Raw genomic sequence first — 27,083 nt, forward strand, 5'->3', positions numbered from 1 at the left:
CCATTCCCTCCATCCCTGGTACCCCAGGAACCCCCTTACCTGGAACTTCCCAGTCCTGGTAACTCCTCATCCTTAACCCTTCTTCTCTCACCCCCAGGGTGGCCCCCATCCACACCTGGGACCCCCACCCATAACCCCCCTGCTCCTACCCCCTCCCCTCTCTAATGCCCTCCCTGGCACCCCCTTCCCCCAGAGCCTCCCCCCAGGGACACACGAGGTGGGGACAGGTGTGGGTGTGACAGGGCCAGGGCCACCAAATGTCGTGCCCAAGCTCCATAGAACCTATTCCCTCCCTGTGCAAAGGAGGGGGAATTTCTGCTCCAGCAGGGTCCCTCTTGCTCCCACCCCACCCTGCAGTGCCCCACATTCCTTTTGGGGACAGCTCCAAGTGGGATTTATGGGATAATCACATCCACCTTGCTCCAACACCCTCAGCCCACATGTCCACATTGTAAAGAGGCTGCCACAGCTCCAGTGACAACTTTAATCTGATAATATTTGCAAATAACAGACAAAACAGGAATGGGGCCTTGGCTCACACCTTGTATCTGCATCCTCCAGAGGAGCCGGCACTGCCGGAACCGCCACAGCCCTGGAACACCCCATGGGATTCCTTCCCACAACAGTGTCAGCTCAAGGAAGAGACTTTTTAATATATAACATTAAAAAAAATTAACAGCAACTTGAAAAGATGGAATTTCCAAGGAATATGTACACAAGCGAGTGCTTCAGGTTGGGAAGAAAAGCCTCCTGTGGCTTTGGCAATGGAATTTGCCATGTCTGTATCTTGGGAAAGGATCCACGGGTTCAAACTACCCATAAAAATCACTTTTTAGGAAATTGAGAGCCCCTCAAATGCTGCTGCTTCACCCCCAAACCCAGCAGGGACAAGGGAGGAAGGCACTGGGCAAAGAGAAGCTGGAATTCTTAGCATAAAAACACTGGAAATCAAAACCAGTGGGGCTTGGGGGATGGAATTTGTGGCCCCCACTCTCTCCTTGCACCCCAAATTCCTGCAATCCTTGAAAAAGTAAAACTGATGTGATCTCTGCATTGTGTTTTTCTGTGGAAACAAAGGAAAAGGTTGGAAAGGAAGAGGATCTCTAATAAAGAGATCCCTCGGCAGTGCTCAGTGTGGATCAGTCTGGAAGTGGGAGACTATTTCCTGCTAAATATTAAAGGGGTGAAAACTTTGCTGGGAGATTAAAAATAAAAAAAAATAAAAATTTAGTGCATTGCTGATAAATGAGGAGAGAGGAGTAAGAAAACCTCTTCCCATGGGAAACACGGCAGGCACCCGCACCCCCTCGCCAGCTCTGACTGCCCTGAGCCAGGAACACTCCCAGCAGCGCCAGACTGGAGGAAAATGTGCTCCAGAGTCATTAAAATATCCCACATTTCTAAAAAAGCCCACAGTTCCCAGAGCCCAGGTGGGTGGGGGATTGTCCAAGGTGTGGAAATGAGGGCAGAGGGGGCAGCTCCCAGTCACTGGGAGGCTTTGGGAGGCAGAGCCCAGCTTCCATTTCAGGTTAAATAAATGAAGTTTTGTTGTCTGAAAGCGCCAGACATTCCTCACGAAGTCACAATTCCTGTACTTCCATGCTGGACTGAAAGCATGAGAGTGGATCAAAGACAGGATTATCCTAAAGAGTTACTGGAGAATGACCAGGATGGTCTGGATCTACTGGACCCCTTTGTGGCCAGGCTTGGGGACACACAGGGCCACCCCTCATCCCAAACATTCCAACTGCTGCTCAACTTCCCAACCCTCCTGTTCTCTATTAAATAAACCCAGGAACGTTGTCCTGAAGCAGGATGTCCTTCAGTGCAATCTGCTTTGACATAAGGCATTTGTTTTGTTTTTTGGGGAGCAAACGTCTCATGATGGACTTTTGCCTTCTGGAAGAGTCAAAAAGTACTGTATCCACCTGTTTTTATTCTTTTAATGCCCTACCATGTGACAAATCCTCTTCCCTTCTGGTCGCTCCTCTTGGAAAACCATTAGTGGCCAAGTAAACCAGTCCCTGGGAAGGAAAGACACCAGCAGCAGATGAGCAGGGAAATGGGAAGGGGGTGGAATTCATGTGAGGGGATACAAAAGGGGGCAGAACACCTGGACTCACCTTTAAATCCCTCTTCAGGCATACAAACTGGGATGGAAAAGGAAGGAAGGCATTAGAAGTCACTCTGAGGATTCCATAGGTGGTGACAAGGAAGCGTCACAATCCCCATTTCCCACCTTCCCAACCCAAATCCTTCCCCACCCCTCTCACCTTGCATAACATCATCCATGGCTGCATAATCTGCAATGGGCTCATCAGCCTGGAAAGGACATTGGAGCAGGGAATTAACGAGTGCAGGGATCCGGGGAACCTCGGTTCTGCTCGGCAGAGGAACAGGGAACAGCAACAGCTCTCTTGCCCAAACACTGGGAACTCGATGGGAGGACTCACTCCCCGATTTAGTCGTGTTTTGGGTTGTACCCACAGAGCTCACCAGCCAAATCAGCTAGAAAACACTCTTGGAAATAAAAAAAAGGGAGGTTTTCTCCTCCAAAACAAAGATAAAAAGGAATTACCTCCTCCAAAACAAATAAAATTAAGGATTCTCCTCCTCCAAATCAAAAACAATGAGGATTTTCCTCCCCTAACATAAAAAAATTAAGGCTTTTCCTCCTCCAAAACAAAACAAAAGAATATTCCTCTTCCTAAACAAAAAAATTAAGGATTTTCCTCCTCCAGAACAAAAAACAAAACCAAAAAAAGCCCCTCAACCACCTAAGGCTATTCCTCCTCTAAAACAAAATAAGGATTTTTCTTTTCTGAAGCAAAAAACAATAAGGATTTTCCTTCCCTACGACAAAAAAAATTAAGGATTCCTCTCCCCCAAGGAGCTCCATGCGGAGCTTGTTCCACGTGTCCCCATTTCCACACACAACCCCCCGAGCTCAGCCCCCCAGATCCCCCCTGCAGGTACCTTGAGCAGGATGACGGACTCGGGGATGACCCCCAGGCTGCCCAGCGTGGCCGTGTCATCGCTCAGGATCTTCCCGTCCAGGGACAGGTTCTGGTCGAAGGGGGCCACGGAGAAGGCGTGCATGATCTGGGGACACAGGGACAGCTGACGCCAGGGACCGCAGCACCTCCCGCCCCAGCACCCAGCTGCTGGGGGAGCCAGAGCCTTCCCCTGCCCCCCACTTTGTGTTTTCTGCCTCCTTCCTGCCAGGAGAGCCGGCCTCACCTGGATTTTCAGCTCTTTCAGGGTCTGGTTGGCTGACACGAGCAGCGCTTTCTCCCCCCGGACCTTCCGGTGCCGCGTGCTCCTCCTGATTCCCTGTTTTTGGTAAGTGATGTAGCTCTGGTGGGAGAGCTTCTGGCGTTTAGCACTGCCGTTGGCCTGGAGACGAGGCAAACAACAAGGAGATGGAGTTGTTTAGGGATAAACACAACCTTCCCAGATCCCAGAGAGGGTTTGGGGCCAATTGGTCACACGGGGGAAGGCAGGAAGCGATGGAAAACCCCTCGGAAAGCCAATTGAAGCATGCAAGTGTGGAGATGAACAAAGGATTTGCCTTCAAACCTCAGTTCCTACTCCTAATGACAACGTGGGGCAGATTTCCACATGCACATGAATCCTTATCCATATTTAATCTCTCCAAACACAGCACTGGTGTGGTTTCACAAGTCAAATGACAATTTAAGATAATTTTCCGCTGCCAGTGAGATGCAGAGGAGGAGGATGGCGATCCCATCGTGCTGACTCAAGAGGATACAAAAATCAAGGAACCTGATGGGATTTTTCATTTCTACCTGGTTAAAATCAGGATCTTGCTCCCCCTCTGGCTTGTTTTCCTCCCTTTCCTCTTCAGCTTCTGAGCTGCTCACGTTCAGCTCTGGAGCCGCGTCCTTCATTACCTGGAGCCATAAAAATCATTCTCCGTAACCAACAGCATGCACAGGGCCTGTCCCAGCATGGACTTCCAGGTGCCACCTCCATCCAGAGAGCCCAGGAATCACCCCAGGAGCTGCTCCAGGAGCTCTGCACAGGCTCCCCCACCCTCCCCAGCTGCGTGGAACCCCAGTGGGATTCAGCTCAGGAATCCCCCTCTGTGGAATTGCAGGTGCTTCCTGCCCTCCTCTCCAGGCAAAGGGAAGTCTCCTGGGACCTGGACTGATTCCTTTCCCATCAGCTGCTTGGTCTAAGTGTATTACAAAAGCCTCAACATAGAGAAAGAATTTTCTGTGAATTAAGACATTTATCTGTCCCTGCAGCAGCCTGGCCAGGACACACAGCACTATTACTCATGGGGCTGGAGGATCTAAGTAAATGGAATCTAAATCATTTACACAAATACAAAAATAAAAAGTTGTTCAGGCCAGTGAAAGTCACTCCAGGCATGGATTTGCCTGGATGTGAATTCCCAGCTACACTGTGGCTGGAACTGCTTTGCAGGAGCCCAGGAGCCCTGGATGCCAAGAGCTCTCTTCTCCATCAATGTATTTACAATTAATGATGCAATTCCAGCTCCTGAACATTCCCCAGAGCCCTCTGAATTCCAGCAGTGCCACCTTGCAATGATTTCATCTGGATGAGGCTTCCCTCTGCAGCACCATTCACCCCAAGAAAGCACCAGGTGGTGCAGAGGAAGGAGGAAAAGGGGTGAGGGGCTGGGAAACACTCCTTGATTTTGCAAAGCCCAGCAGGAAGGGCACAGTGATCCTGGCCAGCATTCCTGCTGCTTCCCATCCTGCCGAGGCTGCCCTGTTACTGGGGGATCTCGTGGGCACGTTTGCACCCCCTCTCTCCAGCTCCAGCTGCTCCACAAAGAATAGCTCCCTGTTTTTTTGCCAGCCACACATGTGAGCACAGCCCTGTCCAGTGCCAGAAAAACACAACACCCAACCCTCTTGTGCAGCAGAGCCAAGAGGGATTCAGGCTGAAAGCCCGTGGCTGATGGCTCCAGACGGTGCTGCGTGATCCACATCTCACAAGCAAGGCAGGAACGCATCCAGCCTCCAGCTCCCTGCGGTTCCCCGGGTTCTAGCGCCTCCCTGGGATTGGCAGGGATGTGGAAATCAAGTCAAGGCCAAAAAAAACCCACCCCACACTCCAAAGGTGAAGAGATTGTCTTCATCCGAGCCTGCCCACCCTTGGTGCCCTTCTTAAGAGCCCTAAGGAGGGGGGTTTACCAGAAGCAGCTTTGGCTACTTGGAAAACCAGTTCTAGAGCTGATCCTGACACTTAAGATCAGTAGAAACAAAATTCACAACTTCAGGGGATCCTGAGAACCATCTCCAAGTTCACTGTCTCACCAGCACCGAGGGGAAGAGCTCATTTCTGTCCAAGAATTAAAATGTCACTTGAGCAAGAAGAAAGGAAATGACAAATACTGGAGGGGGAGGAGAGCAGGTAGAGCCTGGGAACACAGCTAAGACAGAGAAAACAGCTGGGAGCATCCCTGAAAACACAAAGGATTTGGTTTGGCAAAAGGAAGCCTCGAGGAGATGGAATTTTCAGAGCCAGAATGTCCCAATTTGCTGGTTTTGCCAAAGCTGCCCAGATTTCTGCCCTCACCACCAGCACAGCCCAGCAGGGTCCCCAGCAGTCCTGGGGACATGGGAGCTGTGACAGACCTCTCAGGGCATTTCTGGGGTGCCTGGAGCCAGGCTGAGCAGGGATGGGGAGAGTCCTCACCTTTTTGTTATCCACCACTTTGTGGATGTAGATGGTGGCCTGGGTGTACTCACGCAGGTCGCGCTGCTGCTGGCACAGGAGCCCTTCCCGGCACTCGGGGCACAGCTCTGGGCAAACACCAAGGGAAAAAACATTTCATTGCTCCAGCTCCTCAGGGGCCCCAGCACCTCTCACTGCTAACTGAGAGTCAATCACATCAAATCCCAGAGTGGTCTGGGATAGAAGAGACCTTGAGGATCTCATCCCATTCCCTGCCATGGGGGAATATCCTTCCACTATCCTGGGCTGCTCCAGGCCTTGGACACTTCCAGGGATGACCCAGCCACAGCTTCTCTGGGCAAACTGTGCCAGGGCCTTACCATCCTCCCAGCCAAGAGTTTCTCTGCAATATCCCACCTAACCCTGCCCTCTGGCAGTGGAAAACCATTCCCCCTGTCCTGGCACTCCAGACCCTTGTCCCAAGTCTCTCTCCAGCTCTCCTGGAGCCCCTCTAGGCCCTGGAAACGGCTCTGAGGTCTCCCTGGAGCCTTCTCCTCTCCAGGTGAGCACCCCCAGCTCTCCCAGCCTGGCTCCAGGGGCTCCAGCTCTCGGAGCACCTCCGTGGGCTCCTCTGGGCTCTCTCCAGTGGCTCCACAACCTTCCTGTGCTTAAGAGCTGGACACAGCATTGCTGGGGGGGAATCTGCCAAGCTCTGTGTTTCCCACTGACACCCTACAAGTCTCCATCCCCAGGAGCAGGGGTCACTCACGGGGCTCAGAGGTGTAGCAGGCGCTCTCAGGGCCGGTCCCAGCTGCCTGTGTCCGGGTGATTTTGATGACGTGATCCACAACAAAGAGTTTTTGGATCCTCTCCCACTCGCTGGGCCATATCAGAGCTATACTGTGCAAAGGAACAGGCAGGTGCTTTATGACATGGAAAAGCCAAGCCCTAAACTCCCAAGAAACCCTTCCTCCTTGGCTTGTTGGTCTGTAAATGAAAGAAATGCAAAATCCACCCAGAACGCAGCTACACGGGAGGGCCTGTACACGCAGAGAACAGCAGCCTGTGATTAGTGACACTGCTGTGCTCCCATGGTGCCGGAGGAGGGGATGGAGGAGGAAAGGAGTGGAAGATTTCCTGCTTTTAGTGCTGCATCACTGCAGAAGCAAGGCTATGGAGCATGAAGTCCAGCCCTGCAGCCAGCACTCTGGCAGCAAAGGCTCACAGAAAGCACATTGTAAAGAAGCAGGATTTTTCTGTGTCCTGGCCAAATCCAGGGTGGCGATGGTCAGGAACAAACCAAGCTGAAGGAAGCTCTTTGTTCCTGACAAAGCATCCTTGGGCAGTTTAAGTCTTGCCTTGCAGGAAGGCAGAGGTGGCTCTGAGAAAGCCTCAGTGTTAATTTTGAGGGAAAGGATTACTCCTCATCTTGCTGCGGCTCAGCAGCAAGAACATTCCTTTGGGAATGTTCTCCCGAGGCTCCTGGCAGAAGGAAAGTGTGTGAAGGGAAGAAACTCACTGTTTGGAGTCTTCTTTGGTCATGGAAGCGAAGGTGAACATGAGCCCCCCGTGAGGACACAGCAGGACACTGTTTGCTATGGAGGACACGGGGCTGCAGCGTGTTGGCCTCCTGCAACAGGGAAAGCTGCATCAGGTTATCCCACCAACATCCCCACAATTCTTCAGGAAGAAATCACAGGTGAATATTTACACAAGGCATTCCAACAAGGAATAGTAACTACTAGTGATGAGGAAATCAGATCTGTGTTCCTCTGCGATGCAGAATGACTCTGTCCAGCAGAGATTTCCATCTCCAGCCCCAGCAGTGACCTTTGGGACACAGCTCCAGACAGATGAAAAACCTAATCAGGTTACCAGCTAATCTGACCATCTGGTTAACACACAGCAAACAAGGAAATTCCGTGTCTTACACTGTATTACAATTTATACAAGTCCTGCAAAAATCAGCTTCATTGTTTCCATGAGCTCACTGTGCTGGGAGTCAGAAGCAAAATATTATCTACAGCCCCCAAAATAAGAGATAAAAAGCACCAAAACCCTCCACCCAAGTTACCTGACAAATTTCCTCCATTCTTCTACAAAGAACTGTGAAACAATATACAGCTCATCTGTCTCCTGGGGAAAAAGAGGAGGAAAAAGGATCTTTTTAATGAACCCAACAACGACTGTTCGGTTTTTCAGCAGCACTTGCTCCCATCAAGACCTCAGTGCTGCTTTACCATGACAACTCCATCCAAGTGGGCTGTGAAAGCCAAGGAAAATAATTTGGGATCAGGTACTAAGCACTGCCTTTGCTAATCTTGTGTTTATTATGAAGTTACTTGAGCTTTTGATCCAATTACTTTTAATTCCCAGCGGGAAATAGCATTTCCCTGGAGCCCCCAGGACTCCCCAGCACTGTTTCTCTTGCTGGGTACTCGGCATCTGAAGCTGGTGAATCCCTGCACTCCCACAGGCATGGGGTGAGAACACCCCAACACCCCTCAATTGCTTCCAACATCAAAATCCACAAGATTTTCCTTTTGGCAGCAGCAGGGATACAAAACCACAGCTGTGCACCAAATGAGACAGCATTTTTGGATAATCTGTGGTTTTTTGTCCCAATCTTCCTTTAAATTGTTTGCTCCTGGACAAGAAATCACCCAGCCCCCAAGAGTTGGGTGACAAAATTACTTCCATGCTCTTCCTTCTCCTCACCCCTTTCCCAAAGACAGATTTAAGGGCTTGCCCCATTTTTCTGTGGGAAACTCAGCAGACCTGAGCAAAATATATATATATATATACACATACATATATATACACTTCTTAATTTCCTTTCATCTCTTGATTTCTGATTGTTTGTCACTCTGCTTGTTTTCCTCTCCAAACCTCAATTTCTTTGGATCAGGAAAACTCCAAAGGCTTGAGGGGAAGATCCTCAGCTCTCTTCTACAAGGCTCCCGTGGGAAATTAAAGCGGAAAGGAGGATAAAAAGGGGAAGAAGGATGTAACCCTGCTGGTGGAGACCCTCCTATGTCCTGTGCTCGGGATCTCCTTCCACTCCCCTGCCATGGGCAGGGACACCTTCCACTATCCCAGCTGCTCCAAACCATGTCCAACCTGGCCCTGGACATTTCCAGGGATGGGGCAGCCACAGCTGCTCTGGGCAGGAGAGGGATTAAAGCCAACAAAAACCTGTCCTAAGCCTGGCTGCATTCCCTGATTCCCCTCCTTCCCTACCTGAGGCCAGCTGCCCAGGCAAGGCCTGCATTTATCATGGAACAGGTTCTGGAGAGAAGTCTTCTGCTCGCTGGCCATCATCTTATGCAGAGCTTCATTTTCCTCCCCTTCACGCTCCAAAATCTGCAGGAAACAGTTAATTACACCCCAGCTCCCATTGCCAGCTGCTACTAAAGGTGACTTTATTCTCCTGCATGGCACAGGGTTGTATTAAAAAGGAAAACCAGAAATACAACCAGTATTTACAGTCAACAAAAGGGGAGTATTTCGCAAATACCTTGCACTGGGAACAGCACTCTTTGTTATTTGGGAATTCGGGGGCTTTTGGAAAATATTGCTTGAGTTTCTCCCAGGCTTCTTTGGAAACCACCCTCCGCTCGTTTTCAGAGATGCACAGGTCACCTGCAGGGAGAGAATCAAGGAAAGGCTTTGATCACAACATGCTCCGGGATGTTGTGCAGCCCTTGATTGAAGAGATTACAAGGAACAAATGTGGGGAAGAAATCCACACATTTATGGATCCACAACACCACGTCAGCAAAAACCAGCAAAGTCACCTTCAGCTCCCTCCTTGTTTCCTTTAGACAGAGAATAATAATATGACTTTAATTCATAAAAATGCCCTTTAGATTTCCAAGATCATGGCCTAAGCAGCTGATCAAACACAAGTAGGGATGTGGGGAAAAGCCAGGGGGTATGGATTTCTGATCCTGGCTATCCTCAGCTACATTCTCATGGTGACTCCATGTGCTGAGCCTCAGGATAATAACCCTGTGTCCCAAGAAACCAGAAGCCTTTCCACATCCTTGAAAACCCAAATTCTCACTGTAGAATCTCCAGACAGTTTCATGTGCCCTATCCAAATACCTGAAAATGTGAAAAGGGCAGATTTTTCACCCTAAATCTGCTCTAGGGAATAACTACATGTTCACATCCAAGCAAGATTTACCAGCTACCCCCAGAACACTTATTTATCCATCAGGATTATTTATCCTGATACCAGGATTATCTATCCTGGTGCTCAGGTAGCTCCAAGACCCCAACAAGGATTTTCAGGAGCCATTTGTGCCTTTTGTCTCAGGGGTGGAAGCAGGAGACACACTCAGGCACTGGGACACCAAGTGACACATGCTGGCCAGATAAACCAGGCTTGGAAAAACAGGACAAGGCTCCAGGATCTGCCCAGGATCTGCCACATCAGAACTCGCAGGGAGAAACACCAGGAGCAGCTGTTGTGACACCGGGATGTGAACTGGATTTGGGAATATCCGTGCCTCACTGGGGACTGCACCAGCACGAGGGCAGGAAAACAGCAACTGTGGTGTCCCTTATTATCTGCTTTTCTGTAGCCTGGAGAGCTGCAGAGAGGGGAGAGGGAGAGAAACTCCTTCCTCCCCACCCTCCAGCAGCTCTTTTAACATGACAAGCAGCTCCTCAGGCCCACGGACTCCCTCCAGCTGAGCTTGGAATTTGGCCAGCCCTGAAGAGGAAAAAATAGCAATGCTCCCCTCTTGCTTTTTCTCTAATAAACAAAGGTCGGGCCTCGATGCAGCATTTGGCCACTTGAGCTTCATCCAACAAGGCCAAGTAGCTCCGGAGACTGGCCCAGGATGCTGCCCAGAGCCAGGGAGGATGGGGGAAAAAAGGAGCTTGTGTAAGTAAGTGCCTTGACATCACATGATTAATGAAAACAGATTAATAGGGTGAGTGAAAGAGGTGGAAAACTCAGCTCTGGGTGTGCAGGGCACAAGTGTTTTGCCATCTGGAAAACAAACCCGACCACTGCTGACCCTCCCACCAGGGACACGTTTTGGGCACGGACATCAACTAAGTCTTCACTTGGTATCTAGAAAAAAATCACTGGGATCAGGCAGCTACTGGAGAGCGAGGAATTGCAGCAGGGATGCAAAGGGAGCTGTGAAGGGAACGCCTGGGTGGCAGGCCTGGAGCCCAGCCAGCCAGCTCTCCCAGATCCAGCACTGCCTCTTCCAGAGCCTACCAGAGGCAGGAACCTCCTCCACCACAAAATTAAGGCCATAGAACAAGACTACAGATTGTCTGATCCACTCCAGAGGGAGTTTTTCATGGTGGAACGCTTGTTTTTCATGAGTAATCAGAGGTTAACTCAAGACAACAAAACCTGCCCTGCCAGCAGCCCCCTTATTTGGTATTATTTATTCTGCTATGACCCCAAGTCACAGATCAACCAGCAATTTAACACCATACACTTTCCAAAGGCCTATTGGCCTATTTTTTATCGTGTCTGGCTCCATAAATGTTCGCTCCATGCTTTCATTGAACAGCAGCAGCCTCGAGGCAATGGGAAATGCAGGGTTCAAGGCACTGAGTAACAGTAAAATCGTGACAAAGTGCTTAAACACTCTGCTTGAAAATGAGATTTCTCAAGCCTTACTCCAGGCTCTTGAGTAGCTCTGATGACAGAAGCTGTGCAGATAATTTATGCTTATCTGTTTGAGATGAGATGGAGCCTCCCCACAAACTGATGCCTACAAACAGGAGCTTAAGTAAAACTGGGTTTTATGGCTGGGAACACAAACTTTATAAAGTGAGATTAAAACAACAGGGTAGCCAAGGATGCAGCTAATGAGGCATCACTTGCAAAACAACTGATACGAGGTCAAAACCTTACGTAAACAGACACCAAAGCACAGCAGGCTGGGAAATCGATATCCAGGAGTGATCCTGGCCCAGGTGTTGCCTGAGTGATCCTGTTTTAATGTAAACCAGGATATTAAACAGACACTCTCAGCTCCCACCTGGACTGATTTACACCACCTCTTCCTCTCTTACTGCTTTTAGAGCTTCCAAATGGCTGCAGAGCTTTGGAGCTGCCCATGCAAGGGAGGGAAGCTCAGCATCCGACAGCTCTGCTTGGCCAAGTCCTTACCAGAGTCTGCCTGGAAAGGAATACTTCTGAATGCAAAAAACACCAGGAAAATGAGAATTAAAAGCACACTTGAGCAGTGACTCCTCGAGCTGGCCACAGTTGGAGCAGAGGCCACAAGGTTAATGTGTGCAGCAGTGGGCAACACAGGATAGATATTCAGCTCCATCCCCCGGAGAGACTCACCATGTGGGCAAACGATGTCTTCATTAAAATTTAACTCCTCTTCCTCCTCCCTCTTCTCTTCATTTGATTCATCTAATTAAAAAAAAAAAAAATAATACAAGAGGATTGCACAGAGCTCCTCTCCCAAGGAAAAAAAAGTCTTGCAGGGAAAGAAGCATGGTTGCCTTTCAAATAACAGTAAACCCCCTCACCCAGGGGAAAATTTGGAAGGAAATTTGTTATTCTCCGATGTCTTGGCCTCTGGGCAGGCGGGATTACAGCCTCCAAGCCACGTAGGAGGGCTTTGAAGTGCATGGAGCACAAGCCAGGCCTTTGTGAGATTACAAAGGATGCATTTGTTAGGGCTGGAACACGGCAGGGGTTCCCTGCTCCCAGACATCTCCGAGTTTAACCTAAACACATGCCTAGGTAAGAGCAAAAGGAGCAGAATTCCTGGCAAAATTCCTGATCTAAACCAGATGCTGCCTGACAAACCATAGGGGAGCCTGCTAGGGGGCTGACAAGCCCTATATCAATCTCTAAATTAGTTAAAGACAAGGTTGGCCACTGAATGGAGGTTCATAAAGACAATGACATGTCAGCAAAGATCTCTAACGAGCTGCCTAACGAACAACTTGGCTCGTGAGTAATTCAAATGCACTGCTGGGAGTTGCATCCTCTTGTGAATCAGTGTCACCAGCGATGAACGATGAGTGGTAACTCAGAAATATCCTTTTCTTTATCGGGGGGCTGAGGTGTCCTCCAGCCTTCCAACCCAAGATCAATGCCCTGAGCCATCATTCCCATTTTACCATTCCAACACGCTGCTTACCCAGCTCTAGGAAGCTCAACAAAATATGATTTTCAAACATTTAAAGAGCAGAAGGCAAATAAAACATTCATCTATTCTCATGATATGGGCACAGAATGGAGTGCAATTCATGATTTTTATTCCTAGGCTGTGTTTTCCCAGTGCTGCTGCATCAGCTGTGCTGTTTTATTCCTCAACCCTCACAATAAACATCATCATCATCCCTTCTCCAAGGTAATTTTCACTTCCCTGTGCTCATTCAGAGAAAAGTGGATGAAAAGATCATGTGTCTGGGGTGGTAACTTCACACAGCTTTGTAAAACCACTTATCACCTCATCTCCCTCTCCAGCATGAAGATCACCCCGCAGTTTTCAAGCTTAGCAATGAAAAATCTCCTTAAATGAAGGCCTCTTTTATTCCATTTATTATCCTTTCCTCCCTACTCATGCAAGAGGAACAAAACAGCTACAGAAACCCCTGCCGTCTTCTGTTAGGCAGGATCAGGCAGAGCTAGTGGGTCTCTACAGCAGCAGAAATTAGGAGGAAATCAGGAGTAAATACCTTTGTTTTGTGCATTTCCATTCACTTTGCCATTACTGTGCTCTGCATCTTCATCTTGCTCGTTTAACTGCTCCAGAGCCAGCTGACGCCAGCTCCTCAAGGATGCTTTTCCAACCCAAAACCCGTCACTCCTGCAGGGAGACAACAGCACTGGCACCCCAAAACCACAGCTCCCTTCCTCAGAGCCCAGACAGGGAAATCTTAAGGAAAAAGCTGTTTAAGCAGCTCTAAAAAGCATCTTTGACAGCATTTGGGACTTCCATACCCCTTGACTGTCATCTTCAGCAGGTTGGTCACGGTTTTGTAGTCCTCATTCAGCTGGTTCTTCAGCCGCAGGATTCGACACCTTTCCACCACACAGTCCTTGCAAAGTGCTTTGACTGGGGTGGGGGGAAAAGAAACACAGTTTTTTACACTAGTTATTGCATAATTTATTGCATAGGTAGTTTCCTGATGGTTTAAATGTCCTCAGACAGGCGTGTACCAACTATCCTGCCTCAGGATGGGTGATTTCACACATAAATGAGGAAATCTTGGGGGTTACAGCCACATCAGGCCATGCTTGAAGCCTAAAGAAGCATAAAAATACTTCAGATGAGGTGTGATCTGTTCCAGTGCTCTCACAGCTCCTGGTATCCACAGCCTGCAGTCACAGGGAGCCAGGGCAGCACCCAGCTACAGCAGGCAGGAAATGCCAGGAAAACAAACACCTGTATTACTGTGGCACTTTGCCAGCTCAACCCAGAAAAAACACCCTCCTGCACTGGACCAAGGGAGTGGAAATCCTCCAGCTGGGCGTGGTTTAGATTTTCATCCTGAAGCAAGAGAAGGGAAGCAGAAAAGATGTCCACCCATCCTATTACCCATCCCTCCCTCCCTGCCAGCCATACTCAACCCACAGCCCTCCAGGCACTCTTCCACTTGGCTGATAAACCTTGCCCTGTTTCTCCCCACAAAGGCTTTCTGCCTCACCAGCAGCTCCTTCCCCACGAGCTCCCAGCAGGAGCTGCGCTAATTTGGTCTCAGTGGGAGTTACTGAGAAACTTCCTAAAAGGAAGGAAAGCTGGGGATTGATGAGGGGATGTCCAAAGCCTGGAGGGGCTGGGCTGACCCTGAAAAGCAGAATGTGCGGCAGATGCTTCAACAGGAGCAAGCTAACAGGTAAGTGATTCCTTGGATGAGGTGACAGACAGGAAGGGGTATTTTTGGCCTGAATACTCCATGAGACCCAGCCCACACAGGCGCTGTGGGTGCTGCAGGCACAGAAAATAACTATCAAGAGTTTGGAGTGTTGCATGTGCAAGCTTTATTTTCTAGAATCGCCTTCAAACCATCCAAGCATTATGTTTCCTAAGCAAAGTACCCCATTCCTCCACAGCAATTCCTCCAGGCACAGCCCTTCCCCTCAGCAGAGCCCAGGGCCAAATCAGGCCCTGCAATCACCCTAAATGAGTTTGGGAAATGGTAACAGAATTAAATGATATTAAAAAAAATCTCTTGAAAATAAAGCAGCACCAAAGCCATGCACTGAAATGAAGTTAGGATGACAAAGGATGGCTCAAAAGAGGGCTGGGACCAGAACAAGGCTCCAAACCACATCCCAGGAGGTGACTTGGAGAGGATGTTACCGTTGAGCCGGGGCCCTCCTCCATATCGCCGGTAGAAGAAGTCGGCCACATATTCCGATATCCTCTTCATCAGGGATATTTTATCGGGATGGAGTTTGCCGTGGGAGCACAGGCAGGCTGTGTTATCAATAGGTTTGGGAGGAGTGGACTCATCCAGCCACTTCTGCAGCCATTCCAGAGAGATGAAGTCGTAGGGGGAACCTGGGAGGGGAGAAACCGCAAAGAGAAAAAAAGAGCATCCATGTTAGCTCCAACACCAGGTGGTATCTTATAATTACTCTTAAAAATTAACAGGTAATCACTGTTAATTAAATCCCTGAGGTACAAGTTTTCAAAGGTCTGATCCAGTTTCTCCCAGCCTATTCTGATCTCAGTGTCACAGATTTGGAAGACAGGAGCTACATGAAAGATGTGCAGATCATTTTGGATTCAGCAATCAATATGCAACAGCTCCAAGGAGGAATGGGAGTGCTTTCAAACCTTTTGGGGATTACTGGAGAGCAGTCAAAGAAAGGGGAGGGATTTCCTATCATCCATCAAGGGACTGATATAATATTTACATCATGATCATACACTACAGGCTTTTTCTACAACAGCAAGAGTTCACTGGCGCAATTTGAAAATTAAAAGCAACAACAGCAGAGATTAAGTCAGTGCTCCCCCTGTTCTTTCAGCACCCAAATTTTCAATGTCTCTTATGATTTTAGGTGAGAAAATTTTAAAATTTACAGTGCAAATGGAAACTTGCTTAGATTTTTTGCTGAAGCAGAGCAGCAGGCTTGCCCTTGTTTGCTGAAAGAGAAGTACAAAACTGAGGTTCAGGAGCAGGTTGGGGTGAAACCCCTGTATCTCAACACTGAGGCACAGTATCACTACACAACTCTTCTGTGGGATGACTGGGATATCAAGAGGAAATTAGGAAGAATTCAAACCCATTCTGTGCTGCCACCAGGACAGCTCTGAAACCATGGGGAAATGTATCTGTTGGGAACATTTATAACTGAGCACAAATCCTTCATGTTTCCTAGGAAGGAGCAACAGAGAAGCAAGAGGAAAATACAGAAGACAGAAAAACACTGTGCCTCCAGCTTGCACTGGAGCTCTGTGAAGCCTCTTTTCCTCCCCAGCCTCAATCCACGGTGTTTTCATCTTACGCAATGCCCTCCGCAGCCGTGACCTCCAGAGAATTACATTGCTGTCAGAACTGGTTTGCTAGTTTGGGATGAAATTGCCTCCCCCAGAAAGGAGGGTTTTCTGGGGCAGGCTCCACAAAGCTGGCAGAAAATGTGTCTGCACAGCTGCAGAGAGATCCCCAAGCTCCAGAGAGACAGGACCTGGAGCGGTGCTGGAATGATGCTGCCTCCAGCTGTGCTGGAAGTGCTGTGCCCATGATGTGCCAGCAGCAGGAAGAGGCTGCCTCAGGGCAAAGTCTTAGGTCCTGTCATCTCTAAATTGGGGCAGAAGAGCTTCACCTGCACTTGTAAAAACCACATTTTTTGAGATTTATTCCTCTGTCACATCAGAACTGCCGAGAGCAAACTCTTCTGTTCCTGCTGAGGGAAACCAAACTGGAACGGTGCTGCTGCTCCTCTTCACGGGTGACTCAGGGCAGGTTCATCCCTCAGCACAGCTCTGATCTCACACTGACATCTGAGTGCTGCTCAGCCTCATGAGGAGCTGTGACACCTTCCTGCTCCAGAGTTAAGCATCTGCACTCCCAAACTGCAGAGGCAGATGTTTACAGCAACAGGAGTTTGCTGTTGGGCTACTCCAATCTCATGGTGGGCTCTGAGCATCCGATAATAAAACCTGAACAGTGAATTCTCTTACAGGCCATACAATTAAACCAACTTTTAAGTCTTCAGTTATAATTATCCTGCAGTTTTTAGGAGAAGCACATACTGAAGACAAATTCCCTGGACTGGACGGATCAATTTTTGAGGAGAGAAAAACAAGGTGGGAAATAAAACTCCTTGTGCTGAGGCAACAGGACACAAGGAAAAGGAGAAAAATCTTAACCCCAGTCTCCCTACAAAACTGAGACATGGAGCAGTGAAGCACTGGCAGGGATGGATCCAGTAGTTTTCTGCTGGAGGTCAGGCATTCTCTTAGTCTGTTACCTGCTGATGAACTGGGCTCACCAGCTCCCAAACCTGCCACGAGCTGGCAATTTGGGAGCAGGCAGTTATTCTGCTTCCATGCTCCTAATAAGCTGAGCTGCTCACCAGGCAGAAGAGTCACAAAGCATGAGGCTGACGAATGGGGAAGAAGCAGGAGTGAATTAGCGACGCCAGAGGCCATGAGAATGAGCAAAGAAAGGAGAAAAATAGGTTAAGGCAGGAAAAGAAGCAAGGGAAAACAAATGTAAGCATGCATGAAGCTCTCTCCTTGCAGACAGCTGCGGGAATGCCTTCCAGCAAGGCCACAGGAGTTGGGAGTTAGTCACAAATCATTGCCAAGCTTAACAGCTCTACTACAGCAATACTCCACAATGTCTTACAGACCAGCTTCGGCGGGTAACCTTTGGTAGAGCTCCTTCACCTCCTCGTGTTTGATCTTGCCTCTGGCCACGCTCTGTTTGCGCATCTCGGCCATTTCGTCACACCACTCCTCAAACTTGCAGTTATCCCGCTCTACCAGCTCCTGCAGGAAAGCTGGGAAAGACAAAAAAAAACAGGAATTGAAGGGAAAATGTCAGCTATGTTAATTACCATGGGTTATCTGGGGATAGCAAACTGAAAAATTCCCTCCTGCAGCCTTGCTGGGCAAGGTCTTTCCCCAAGCCAAGCACACGGACGTTGCTCTCTCTGATACCGATGGCTGCAGATGATTTAATGCACAGTTTTGCACCCAAGAAAATAATTTCCTTGGGGGTTGGTTGCAATGTTAAAAGCAGCTCCTCTGTCCTGCCTCATCATTCCGGGGAGGAAACAAAAGCTTTTCACCCTCTGGATACACCAGAAGCCTGTCACGACCTGCGATCCAGCACACTGCAAACCCAAGGGCAAAGAGCCCGCAGGATATGGGAGATCAGCCAGGGCAGATCAACAGAAAGGTGAGGGAAATGGGAATTTTTGCTGCCACTGATGGAAAAACTCCCAACAAACCAAACCTCAGCAGGGAAAAAAGAAGATAAACCACTTCCCTCACAGGGCTGGTGGGAGGGAGCAGGGGGGAAGCTCTGCTTATCTGAGGCCTTTTCCTATTTAGAATTATTCTGAAGAGCTAAAATATCTGCAAAAAGGTTAATTCTTGACCAAAATATCCACCTTGGGAGAATATCCAGTATTAAAAAATAACCAGCCTGACCTCCTTGAGATCAGAGCCAAGTTACGTCTCTCCACTGTCCCGGAAAAGCCGCTTTTTAACAGCATCAAAGCAAAATGCCTCAAATTTACAGTTCCATGAAACCTCCCCACAACCAGAGAGCTCAACTGCTGCCCTTCACTCCCTGTTCCCTGGCAGGAATCCACGGGAAACAAAGGCAACCGCGGGGCTGTGCAGGAATTTGGAGCTGGGTGGGGAGGTTTTTGTTGAGTTATTGTTTTGGGCAGAGGGGTAGGAGGAAAGGGAGAGCAAGAAAGCTCAGGAAACAGGCTGGAAATACAGATCCAGGCAGGAATTAGTGCTAATTCCTGAAGTTTTATGTCTTGAAGGGCATGTTTTAAACAGGGGGTGCTTGGGAAAGGTTTGGGGTGTTACTGGGGGGAAGAAGGTGTATGATTTAACCCTGGATCTGCAGAGATCCAAAGGGACCTGCCAGCTCTGCTGTCCCTGCTCCTCCACAGAAAATGAGTGCAGGGGAACACACCTCAGCACCAGGGGCCTAATTAGAATTTCTAATCAAGGAGCAGCCAAACAGGAAACATTAAACCCACACACAAAGCCCACAGGGAGTTCTGGCACCCCCATAATTCTAAAGCACAACATGAAGGCACTCGGCCCAAATTCCCATTCGGGGCTTGGAACCTCTTTATTTTCATGTCATTTATTCCTGATGTGGCAAAGCTGAAGCAGTCGCAGAGGGAACCTGACATCTGTCAGGATTATTCATCTCCTCGTGCACTGCTGATGACATTTAACCACGCTGTTCTCCTGCACCTTCAGAATCCAGTCAGGCTCAGTGCTGAATCCCAGCAGGATCATCTCCTCCTGACCCCTTCCCAGTTTGACCAGTTTGGTAAAGAAGGCAATGCCTGAGTGGGCACATGGGAGGGATTAGCATTTTAATGTTATTTAAGTGCTGGGAAAACGCAGGGGTTTCACTGGTCAAGACACCAAGGTGCCACACAACACCTTTGGGGCTCATGGCAAACAGTCAACAATCATGGAATCCTGGAGTGGCTTGGAGGGATCTTGAAGATCACTTTGTTTCACACAGGGACACCTTCCTCTATCCCCATTTGCTCCAAGCCCCATCCAGCCTGGCCTTGGACACTTCCAGGGATCCAGGGGCAGCCACAGCTTCTCCGGGCACCCTGTGCCACAACCTCACCCCTCCACCTCCCCAGCCAGGAATTCCTTCCCAATATCCCATCTATCCCTGCCCTCTGGCAGTGGGAAGCCATTCCCCCTTATCCTGTCACTCCATTTTTTGTCCCAATCCCTCTCCAGCTCTCTTGGAGACCCTTTAGGCTCTGGAAGGGGCTCTGAGATCTCCCTGGGGCCTTTTCCAGCTCTCCCAGCCTGGAACCAGAGCAGAGGGGCTCCAGCCACTTCCTAGCCCAAAATTCCACCTCCTGGCCCACCTGGAGGGTTGCAGAGGAGTGGGATCTCACCTGGCACCTCGACTGTGAGGGATTTCTCTCGGGCCTGCAGCCTGTACACCAGCATGTAGGCGTTGCGGGAGCAGTGAGTGCCCTTCCCACACTTGGGCTTTCGGCTCTGGGATTTCGAGGGCTCCGCTGTGGGAACAAAAGGCAAAACCTCAGCAACACACGAGCTCCCCCCTGCTCCTCCATCAACGGGATGAGTTTGCCACCCAGCCAGCTTCACCTCCCTGCCAAGCACTGGGCTTGGCATGGCTCAAAATTGTATCCCAAAGAAAGCCCCAAATCTCTCCAGCCTCTCTGGGTAAATCAAAGGGACTAAATTTAGGAGCCTGTTCTGAACCTCCCTTCTCAAGAGCCTTTCTTCTCTCCCCAGTGGAACTTCTCTGAGCCAAAAGCCACTCTTGGAAAAACATCCCTTCTCCCTTTTGCCTCTTGTTCTGCTGACCTAACTCCAAAGAAAAGAGTCAAATCCTCAGGGAAGAAAATAGTATTTACAGGTGATTGTGGATATGTAAAAAACACAGCAAAGCTTTTAGGAAGCCAAGAGCCATGGAAAGGGTTGTTTTTGAGCAGCTGCTGGGGGATGTAAAGTTGTGTTGCAAGAGCTGCTGTTTCCAGATGGATTCTCAGGCAAGGAAAACACTTATCTACAGCTGCAGCTTCAAAAATCAAACCATTTTAAACAAAGGAAAAAATTAAAGGAACAATGTTCCATTAGTCAAACTCTAAATGGACCATTGAATTACTAAGTTTCTTTTTCCCAAATTCTGAAAAAATTCATGTGCCTCTCCCCCCACACCATCTAGGGGACTTCCCAGACTATATTTATTTGCATTTTATCCAAGAATTTTCTAAATTGTTCCCATCTGCATGGCCAAGACTCTCCCTGCCACAGACCTTCAGTTTATGTTACTGACCTTCTCTTGCTGTTACATGTGTTTATAACAAAGAAAGGCCTCAGTTTCGCCTGGAACAGGCAAATTACATCAAAACTTGATACAAATATTGAGCTCCCAGCTTAAATAAGCTCCTAAACACACTTCACTTCTATTCTCCAAACAGCCTTGAATGGAAATACAAGAAATAAGAACATTTACTCGCAGCTAAGCATAAAACTCTATAAAATTGAGGTCACAGCAGTTTACTTACATCTCATTTTGCTGCACTGGGTGAGCAGGGAGGGTAAGAACAAAGCCTGAGCTGCTCCTGGTGCCTCCCAGGGCTCAGTTTCCCCGTGCACCACTAGATGTCCGGCCAGCTCCAGCCTGGGCCGGCAGCAAGAGGAGCCAGGGGAACGGGACAGAGCTGCTGGCACAGGCTGCAAAAACCCTCCAAGATTGTGGAGTTCAACCATTAACCCAGCACTGCCAGCCCCAGGTGCCACCTTCACACACCTCTTCACACCCCAGGGATGGTGACTCTACACTGCCCTGCTGTGCTGCTTTTCCATTAATTGATATTTAGTAAAGCCAGAAGAAACCATCCACAGAAATATTTTTTTATGAGGAAAAGCTCCTAAGAGCTTCCTCTATGCCTGGAAAAACCCAATAGCTAGCTAGCTCTAAAAATTAACAACCTATTAAAGCAATTAAAAGTGTCCTGGATCCACCTCTGTGAATTCTGCATTTTAAAAACAGGCAAGCCCGAGAAATCTCTCTCTTGCTTCCAGCCCTAAAGAGCAGCTGAGCTCCCCAGTGGGGCCAGCCTGGGAGAGATGTTAACCCTTCACTACACAGATAAGACCTGCAAACTGAATCCTCTAAGAAAAATAAATAAAAACACGTAAAAACCAACATAAACACACCAAAGTCAATTAAAAAGAAGTCAAATTCCAGATTAAAAAAAAACAACCCTAGTATTAAAGCTAAAAATTCTTTTAGTAAAGCTATAAAAATAGACTACAATACACTAAAATAACCCCTTTAATTCATAAGAAAGTATAAAAGAATAAAATGTTCAAACTGTAAATGTGAGAAGAAGTAACCATAATTAAACAAAGCAAATGTTAAAAAAAACTATAATCTCATAAAAAACTTTAAAAAAAACCCACAAAAACAAAACACCCAAACAAAAAACAACAAACCTTTGCCCCCAGGGAGAGAAGACCTCTGCTCTCAAAAATAAAAATAATACCAAAAATAAATTTAAAAAACCTTTATTTTTAAACAGCTCATCCTTAAAACAATACCCCATAAATTAACATAACCCACAAATTCAGCTATGTAAAAGCTATAAGAATAAGAAGAACTCCACAATTACAAATTTTTTTCCCAGAAAGCTGCTATTCATAGAAATAAAAAAACCAAAAAACTGTTTCTTATAGAAATGTCTCCAAAATCTAACAAAAAAATCCTCCTCGCCCTACAAAAACTAATGAAAAGCTATTATAAAAACAGTAACTAATTTAAAATCCCAAGTTTTGCCTCCACATTATCAGTTTAAAAAAAAAAAAGTCAGGCAGGGGGAAGAAAAGTATTCTAAAAGTTTTTATTCTTATTCTTCTAGTTCTATTAATAAAGGGGTTTTTTTCATACCTTTTAAATTTCAAGCCTGTTTTACCCTCCTCCTAATTCATATCTCACAGCAAAAAATAAGTAAATAATTCCAGTAAGTACATGAGCAATTTTAACCAGCTCTAAACCCACTACACCTGTGCAGCCTCTTCCAAGGCCTGACTACACCTTCCATGAAGGATTTTCCCAAAATCCACCCTGAGCCTCCCCTGGCCCAGCCTGAGGCCGTTCCCTCTCCTCCTGTCCCTGTTCCCTGGGAGCAGATCCCAAATCCCCCCGGCTGTCCCCTCCTGATAGGGACTTGTGCAGAGCCAGAAATTCCCCCTGAGCCTCCTTTGCTCCAGGCTGGGCTCCCCCACCTCCTTCAGCTGCTCCTCAGAAGCTCTCCAGACTCTCCTCCCTGTGCTCCAGACCTTTCCCCAGCTCCACTGCCCATCTCTGGGCACCTTCCAGCACCTCAAGCAGCATCGTGCAGGTGACAACAAGGAAATGGGAGAAGGCTGATGCCCATTACACAAGGGAGCATTTAAATCTGCAGGGCTTTTTTCTCTAAAGATGCCTTAAAGAAAAACAACATTCCACAGATTCCAACCACAGCAAAACATCCTGGTGGGTAAAAATTCCTGGGAATGGACTGCTTGCACTGCAAGTGAATGTTAATAATTTCCCTGCTGTGAGCACCTGCAGTACAGAACACCGAGCCACTACAAAACCATTTCAGCTCCAAATGAGCTGCTCCTTTATTGACTGCAGAGTGAGAAATCCACAGGTCCAGCCTCAGCCCAAGCTTTCCAAGAAAACGTCAAGAAATCCAGGCCAGGAACACAGTTATTTGGGCAGCACAGGACAAGCCATTAAAACAGGAAAGCACCAAGGAAAAAGCTCAGAGTAAAAAGGCAGTTTTAGCTTCCAAGTTGTTAATTGGATCAAAATCCTTTTTACTGCCTCCAAATAAAACACCTCAGTGGAAATAGAACCATAATGTGTTAAGGAAACTGAAAGCATTCTCCTTATCTGTTCCAAGGAAGTGGCACCCGCCTGTTGCTCCCTGATAGGACCCTGCTGCCCGCTGTTCTCAGCTCTTATCTGCCATGTGGCAGCCAGAGAAACACTAGAACAGCTGATCACGAGGTGTAAACACTCACACGGGCCTGAAAGGAAGCAAATCTGGCTGCAATCACCAGGATTGCTGTTTCCCACATTCCACCAAGCCCTGAGAGCCCATGCAGGAGCATTCTGGGGAGGAGCAGGAGGCTGCATCTGGGGACGCCCATGGTTTTGGCAGAAAGAGTTATTTTAAAAGGGCACTCACAACTGAAAGGTTTTACCTAGATCTTCCTCAATTCCCAACTGCAGTTTCTTCCCCTCCATCTTCTCGATGTCCTCGTCGTTGAACTTGTACCACTCTCCCGTCTGTGGGTCCTTGACGTGGGCGATGTAGTGCCCGGAGTAGGCGCTCACCCCGCGGTGGATGAGCACAGCGCTCAGCTCGTACACGTACACACCACCTGCCAGGCAAGCAACACTTACAGCTCTGCAGACAACAGCACCCATCCTTCCTGTCCTAGAAATCAGTGTTTTCACCGGGCATCAAAGCCTGCACTTGAACTTACAGCTCTTCAGGACATTGCTAAGAGAATTTTCAATCACAAAGAGAATTCGGAGGAATCACAGAATGCCAGAATGGTTTGGGTTGGAAGGGATTTTAAAGCACATCTTGTTCCACCTCTCTGCCATGGGCAGGGGCATTTTCCACTATCCCAGGTTGCTCCAAGCCCCACCCAGCCTGGCCTTGGACACTTCCAGGGATCCAGGGGCAGCCACAGCTTCTCTGGGCACCCTGCCCCAAGGTCTCACCATCCTCACAGGGAGGGATTTCCTCCTAAAGAGAATTACAGAAGAGGTCTGCCAAGAGGCAGCAGGCAAAGATAACAAAAAACTGCTCCAAACTCACTTTTTTGCTCCATGAAAGGCTCCATGTCCAGCAGCTCTGAGAAGCCAATGTAGGTGTTCAGCTTCTTCTTGTGGCCAGTTTGTCTGTGCAGAGGCAAACCTTTGGCTCAGGGCGGAGCAACAACAGCTCACACCCCAAAACACCTCCCTTGAACCCCCCTGAGCATCCCCAGGAGGCTCAGCCACCCTGTCACCCCTCAAATGAAAGCAGAAGAGCAGGGTAGGTGATTTCCCTGATGGCTTGCAGGGTGTTCCCACGCACCTGTCGAACACAAAGCGCATGAGCTGCAGGTTGAGGGTGCAGGGCAGGCTGAGCAGCCGGATCTTCCTTGTGGCGTTCTGCTTGCTCTGACAAGTCTCACAAAAATAACGATTGTCCCCTTCTAATTTTTCCTCCTGAATGTGGAGAGGCAGAGGGAAAGGTCTCAAGAACATGTCAGCACTGAAAAGTCAACTGAGCTACTCAACAGCTGGAGAATGAGAAGTAGCAAAGTTATTTTAACTATTTAAGTCTCTTCTCAGCTGCTTCCCAAATTTTTCTCAGTTAAAGACACACTAACGACTGCACTTTACAGCATGGCCAGAGCAGGCTGCTCTCACTTTAAGGCAAATTTTAGACTGAATCAAGCCCTGTTCCAAGTTCTCAGGTCTCTTACTCTTGCTCCTCGCTTGACTGAGTTGGTTTATACCAAGGAAAATAATTAAATCACCCCTTTCAGGAGTTCACATGGACCCAGTTAATGTAAAGTCACATTTTAGCCTGGAAACTACAACCCTGGGCTCAGCCACCCAAAATCACCCTGCAGGAGTCACTCACAGCCTAAGCAGATCCAAGACCAGGATTAGGCCAGAGGAAAATTCCAACCCCCCTAAAACACGTCACAGGGCTGTTCTGTGTGAAGGAGGAGCAGACAAATGTCAAGTTCACCAATTCAGGAATTTAATCTGTGCACCCAAACCAGTTTTTTTTCATAGCAGACCTTCCAGGCAGAGCAAATGGTTTGCTGAGTGCACCAGCAAGCAAGGAACACAGGGAGGGGGCTCAGGTTAGTTCTGTCCTAAATAGTCTGAGTGGAATCCACACCTTAGTGTGCCAGAACTGAACTTCAGATACAAGCAAATTTTCAAGCTGAATTGAGAGCACTTGCAGCTGTTCCTGCAGCTATTCCTGGTGCTCCCTGGTACTTCTGAGAGCACATTTTTCAGCAGGGAATGTCTCCTGTTGCTATGCAGATGAGCACTGACACAGAAAACACAGAAAGCAGACATTCTCCCAGTGCTATCCATTACAAAGCAGGCAGAGACTTTTCGCCAGCTTTCTTGGCAAAGTATTTTAACTAAAAATGCAATTTTCAAGTGCTTTTTAAAGCAGTAACAGGAGCATGTGATATCACAGAGCCATTCCTTGCTCCACGCCTCAATCCTCATTTTTTGAGTCTGCAGAAAAAAACCATTTTCACTTGGATGCATCTCCCTGGGCCAAGTCAGTGGCTTCACTCCGACACCGACCTTGGAGGCTGTGAATTGGAGGAAGGAATTGAAATTCCTTGCTAAAAATAGCAGGCTTCCAACCCCAATGAGCTCATACCTTGAGGAATTCTGTTATACAGTCTGTCAACTGCTTGTGTCCTTGGATGTTTAACTCCAGCTCGTAAAATTTAGACACCAGTTTAGATTCTCTGCCACACTGGTTGCAGCTGGGATGGGAAAGAAGACAAAAAAATATCTGAGGATAGGGCTCACGTGCTGGGGCTCCCAAGCCTTTAGTAAAATATTCCTTGAATAAAAAAGTGAAGTCAGGGCTAAAGGAGATTCACACCTCCACACCATAAAAGCTCCAGCAGAAAGTTTAAACAGCTTAAAAGAACCTACCAGGACCTGTCACAACCCGCATGCACCATTTTGTATTATTTTTAAGGTGAAATTCACAGCTCTAAGAACACAGGAATGAAAATACAACACCCAGGATGCTGTTTTCTGGCTGCAGGACTTACCACTCCATTAACTCACTTGCAGGTTTTGTTGGAAAATTCTCATTAAAGGAGTAAAAGCAGCTGGAGAACTGTCACAGCAATACCACACACACAGGAACAAGAAAGGAAAAGGCAAATATTTCTGAGAAAGTGTTTCTGCTGCAACTTAACTGCCTGCTCTGGTTGTTGGGAAGACCTTCCCCTCCCAGATCCTTCTAAAAATTTAAGTATTTACAGAAAGGGTCTTCCCAAAATGATTACTTACACCGTGACATACGCATACTCTCCACAGAACTGCTTTTGCACAATGTTCCGGACAGCTGGGTTTTTCTGTTTGGACAATGTGTCTTCCAGCAGGGACATGAACAGCTTGGAGAACTCCTGGGCATCCTGAAAGAGAAAACCAAGTTCATTAACAATCTACCACAGCACAATCCCAACCCTGTCACTAATTCACTGCTAATTACCCCAAGCCCTCCCACAGGCTGCGCCAAGGCTCCGTGCATGGCATGGAAAATAAAGACCAGGCAGGAGAACTAAGGAAAACAGAGGAACTTGGCTAAAAGGAGCGTGAGGCCCTCAGTGTGGGAGCACAGCAGGAGCTGCCCTGGCTCCCTGCCAGCCCTGCCAGGGGCTTTGACTTCTGCCCCGCTCCTCCCAGGATACTGGAAAGGATAAAAACCCTCCTGTGGAGCTTTCAAGCCCCTTGATCCTCATTTTTGCAGCTGTCCCTGCTCAGATCAGAGGTGAGAAGAGAAATAAAAATACCCCAAAAATGAGAAGCTGCCCTATGGGTGATCCTAGCAATGCTCCAAAGTGTCCCCACACCCAGCTCGGCCTGTCTCTCCCACCCTGGTTCTCTTCTTCCAAAAACAAACAGGTTTTGGC

General features: G+C 48.1%; 1 protein-coding gene across 4 annotated transcripts in view; it reads right to left on the reverse strand.

Annotated features, from left to right (window-relative positions):
* Window positions 1-470: 470 nt before the first annotated feature.
* USP48 (ubiquitin specific peptidase 48) overlaps window positions 471-27,083 on the reverse strand; it is a 30,246-nt gene continuing 3,633 nt past the window's right edge. For 2 of the 4 annotated variants that reach the window (XM_058854873.1, XM_058854871.1), the window contains exons 5-27: window positions 26,461-26,585; window positions 25,811-25,919; window positions 24,485-24,618; window positions 24,224-24,306; window positions 23,598-23,777; window positions 19,763-19,888; window positions 17,489-17,638; window positions 14,985-15,185; window positions 13,622-13,736; window positions 13,357-13,487; window positions 12,005-12,076; window positions 9,191-9,315; window positions 8,914-9,036; window positions 7,748-7,809; window positions 7,193-7,303; window positions 6,443-6,573; window positions 5,695-5,801; window positions 3,810-3,914; window positions 3,241-3,396; window positions 2,977-3,102; window positions 2,274-2,322; window positions 2,124-2,150; window positions 471-2,024 (exon numbers count right to left, since the gene is read on the reverse strand). In XM_058854873.1, the coding sequence (XP_058710856.1) occupies window positions 2,002-2,024; window positions 2,124-2,150; window positions 2,274-2,322; window positions 2,977-3,102; window positions 3,241-3,396; window positions 3,810-3,914; window positions 5,695-5,801; window positions 6,443-6,573; window positions 7,193-7,303; window positions 7,748-7,809; window positions 8,914-9,036; window positions 9,191-9,315; window positions 12,005-12,076; window positions 13,357-13,487; window positions 13,622-13,736; window positions 14,985-15,185; window positions 17,489-17,638; window positions 19,763-19,888; window positions 23,598-23,777; window positions 24,224-24,306; window positions 24,485-24,618; window positions 25,811-25,919; window positions 26,461-26,585 (2,571 nt within the window). In that variant the 3' untranslated portion in view covers window positions 471-2,001. The remainder of the gene's footprint in view (window positions 2,025-2,123; window positions 2,151-2,273; window positions 2,323-2,976; window positions 3,103-3,240; window positions 3,397-3,809; window positions 3,915-5,694; window positions 5,802-6,442; window positions 6,574-7,192; window positions 7,304-7,747; window positions 7,810-8,913; window positions 9,037-9,190; window positions 9,316-12,004; window positions 12,077-13,356; window positions 13,488-13,621; window positions 13,737-14,984; window positions 15,186-17,488; window positions 17,639-19,762; window positions 19,889-23,597; window positions 23,778-24,223; window positions 24,307-24,484; window positions 24,619-25,810; window positions 25,920-26,460; window positions 26,586-27,083) is intronic. The other 2 variants (XM_058854875.1, XM_058854874.1) reach the window with 2 other exon arrangements.

Source organism: Poecile atricapillus, chromosome 22, assembly GCF_030490865.1.
Source record: "Poecile atricapillus isolate bPoeAtr1 chromosome 22, bPoeAtr1.hap1, whole genome shotgun sequence".
Classification (NCBI taxonomy): Eukaryota; Metazoa; Chordata; class Aves; order Passeriformes; family Paridae; genus Poecile; species Poecile atricapillus.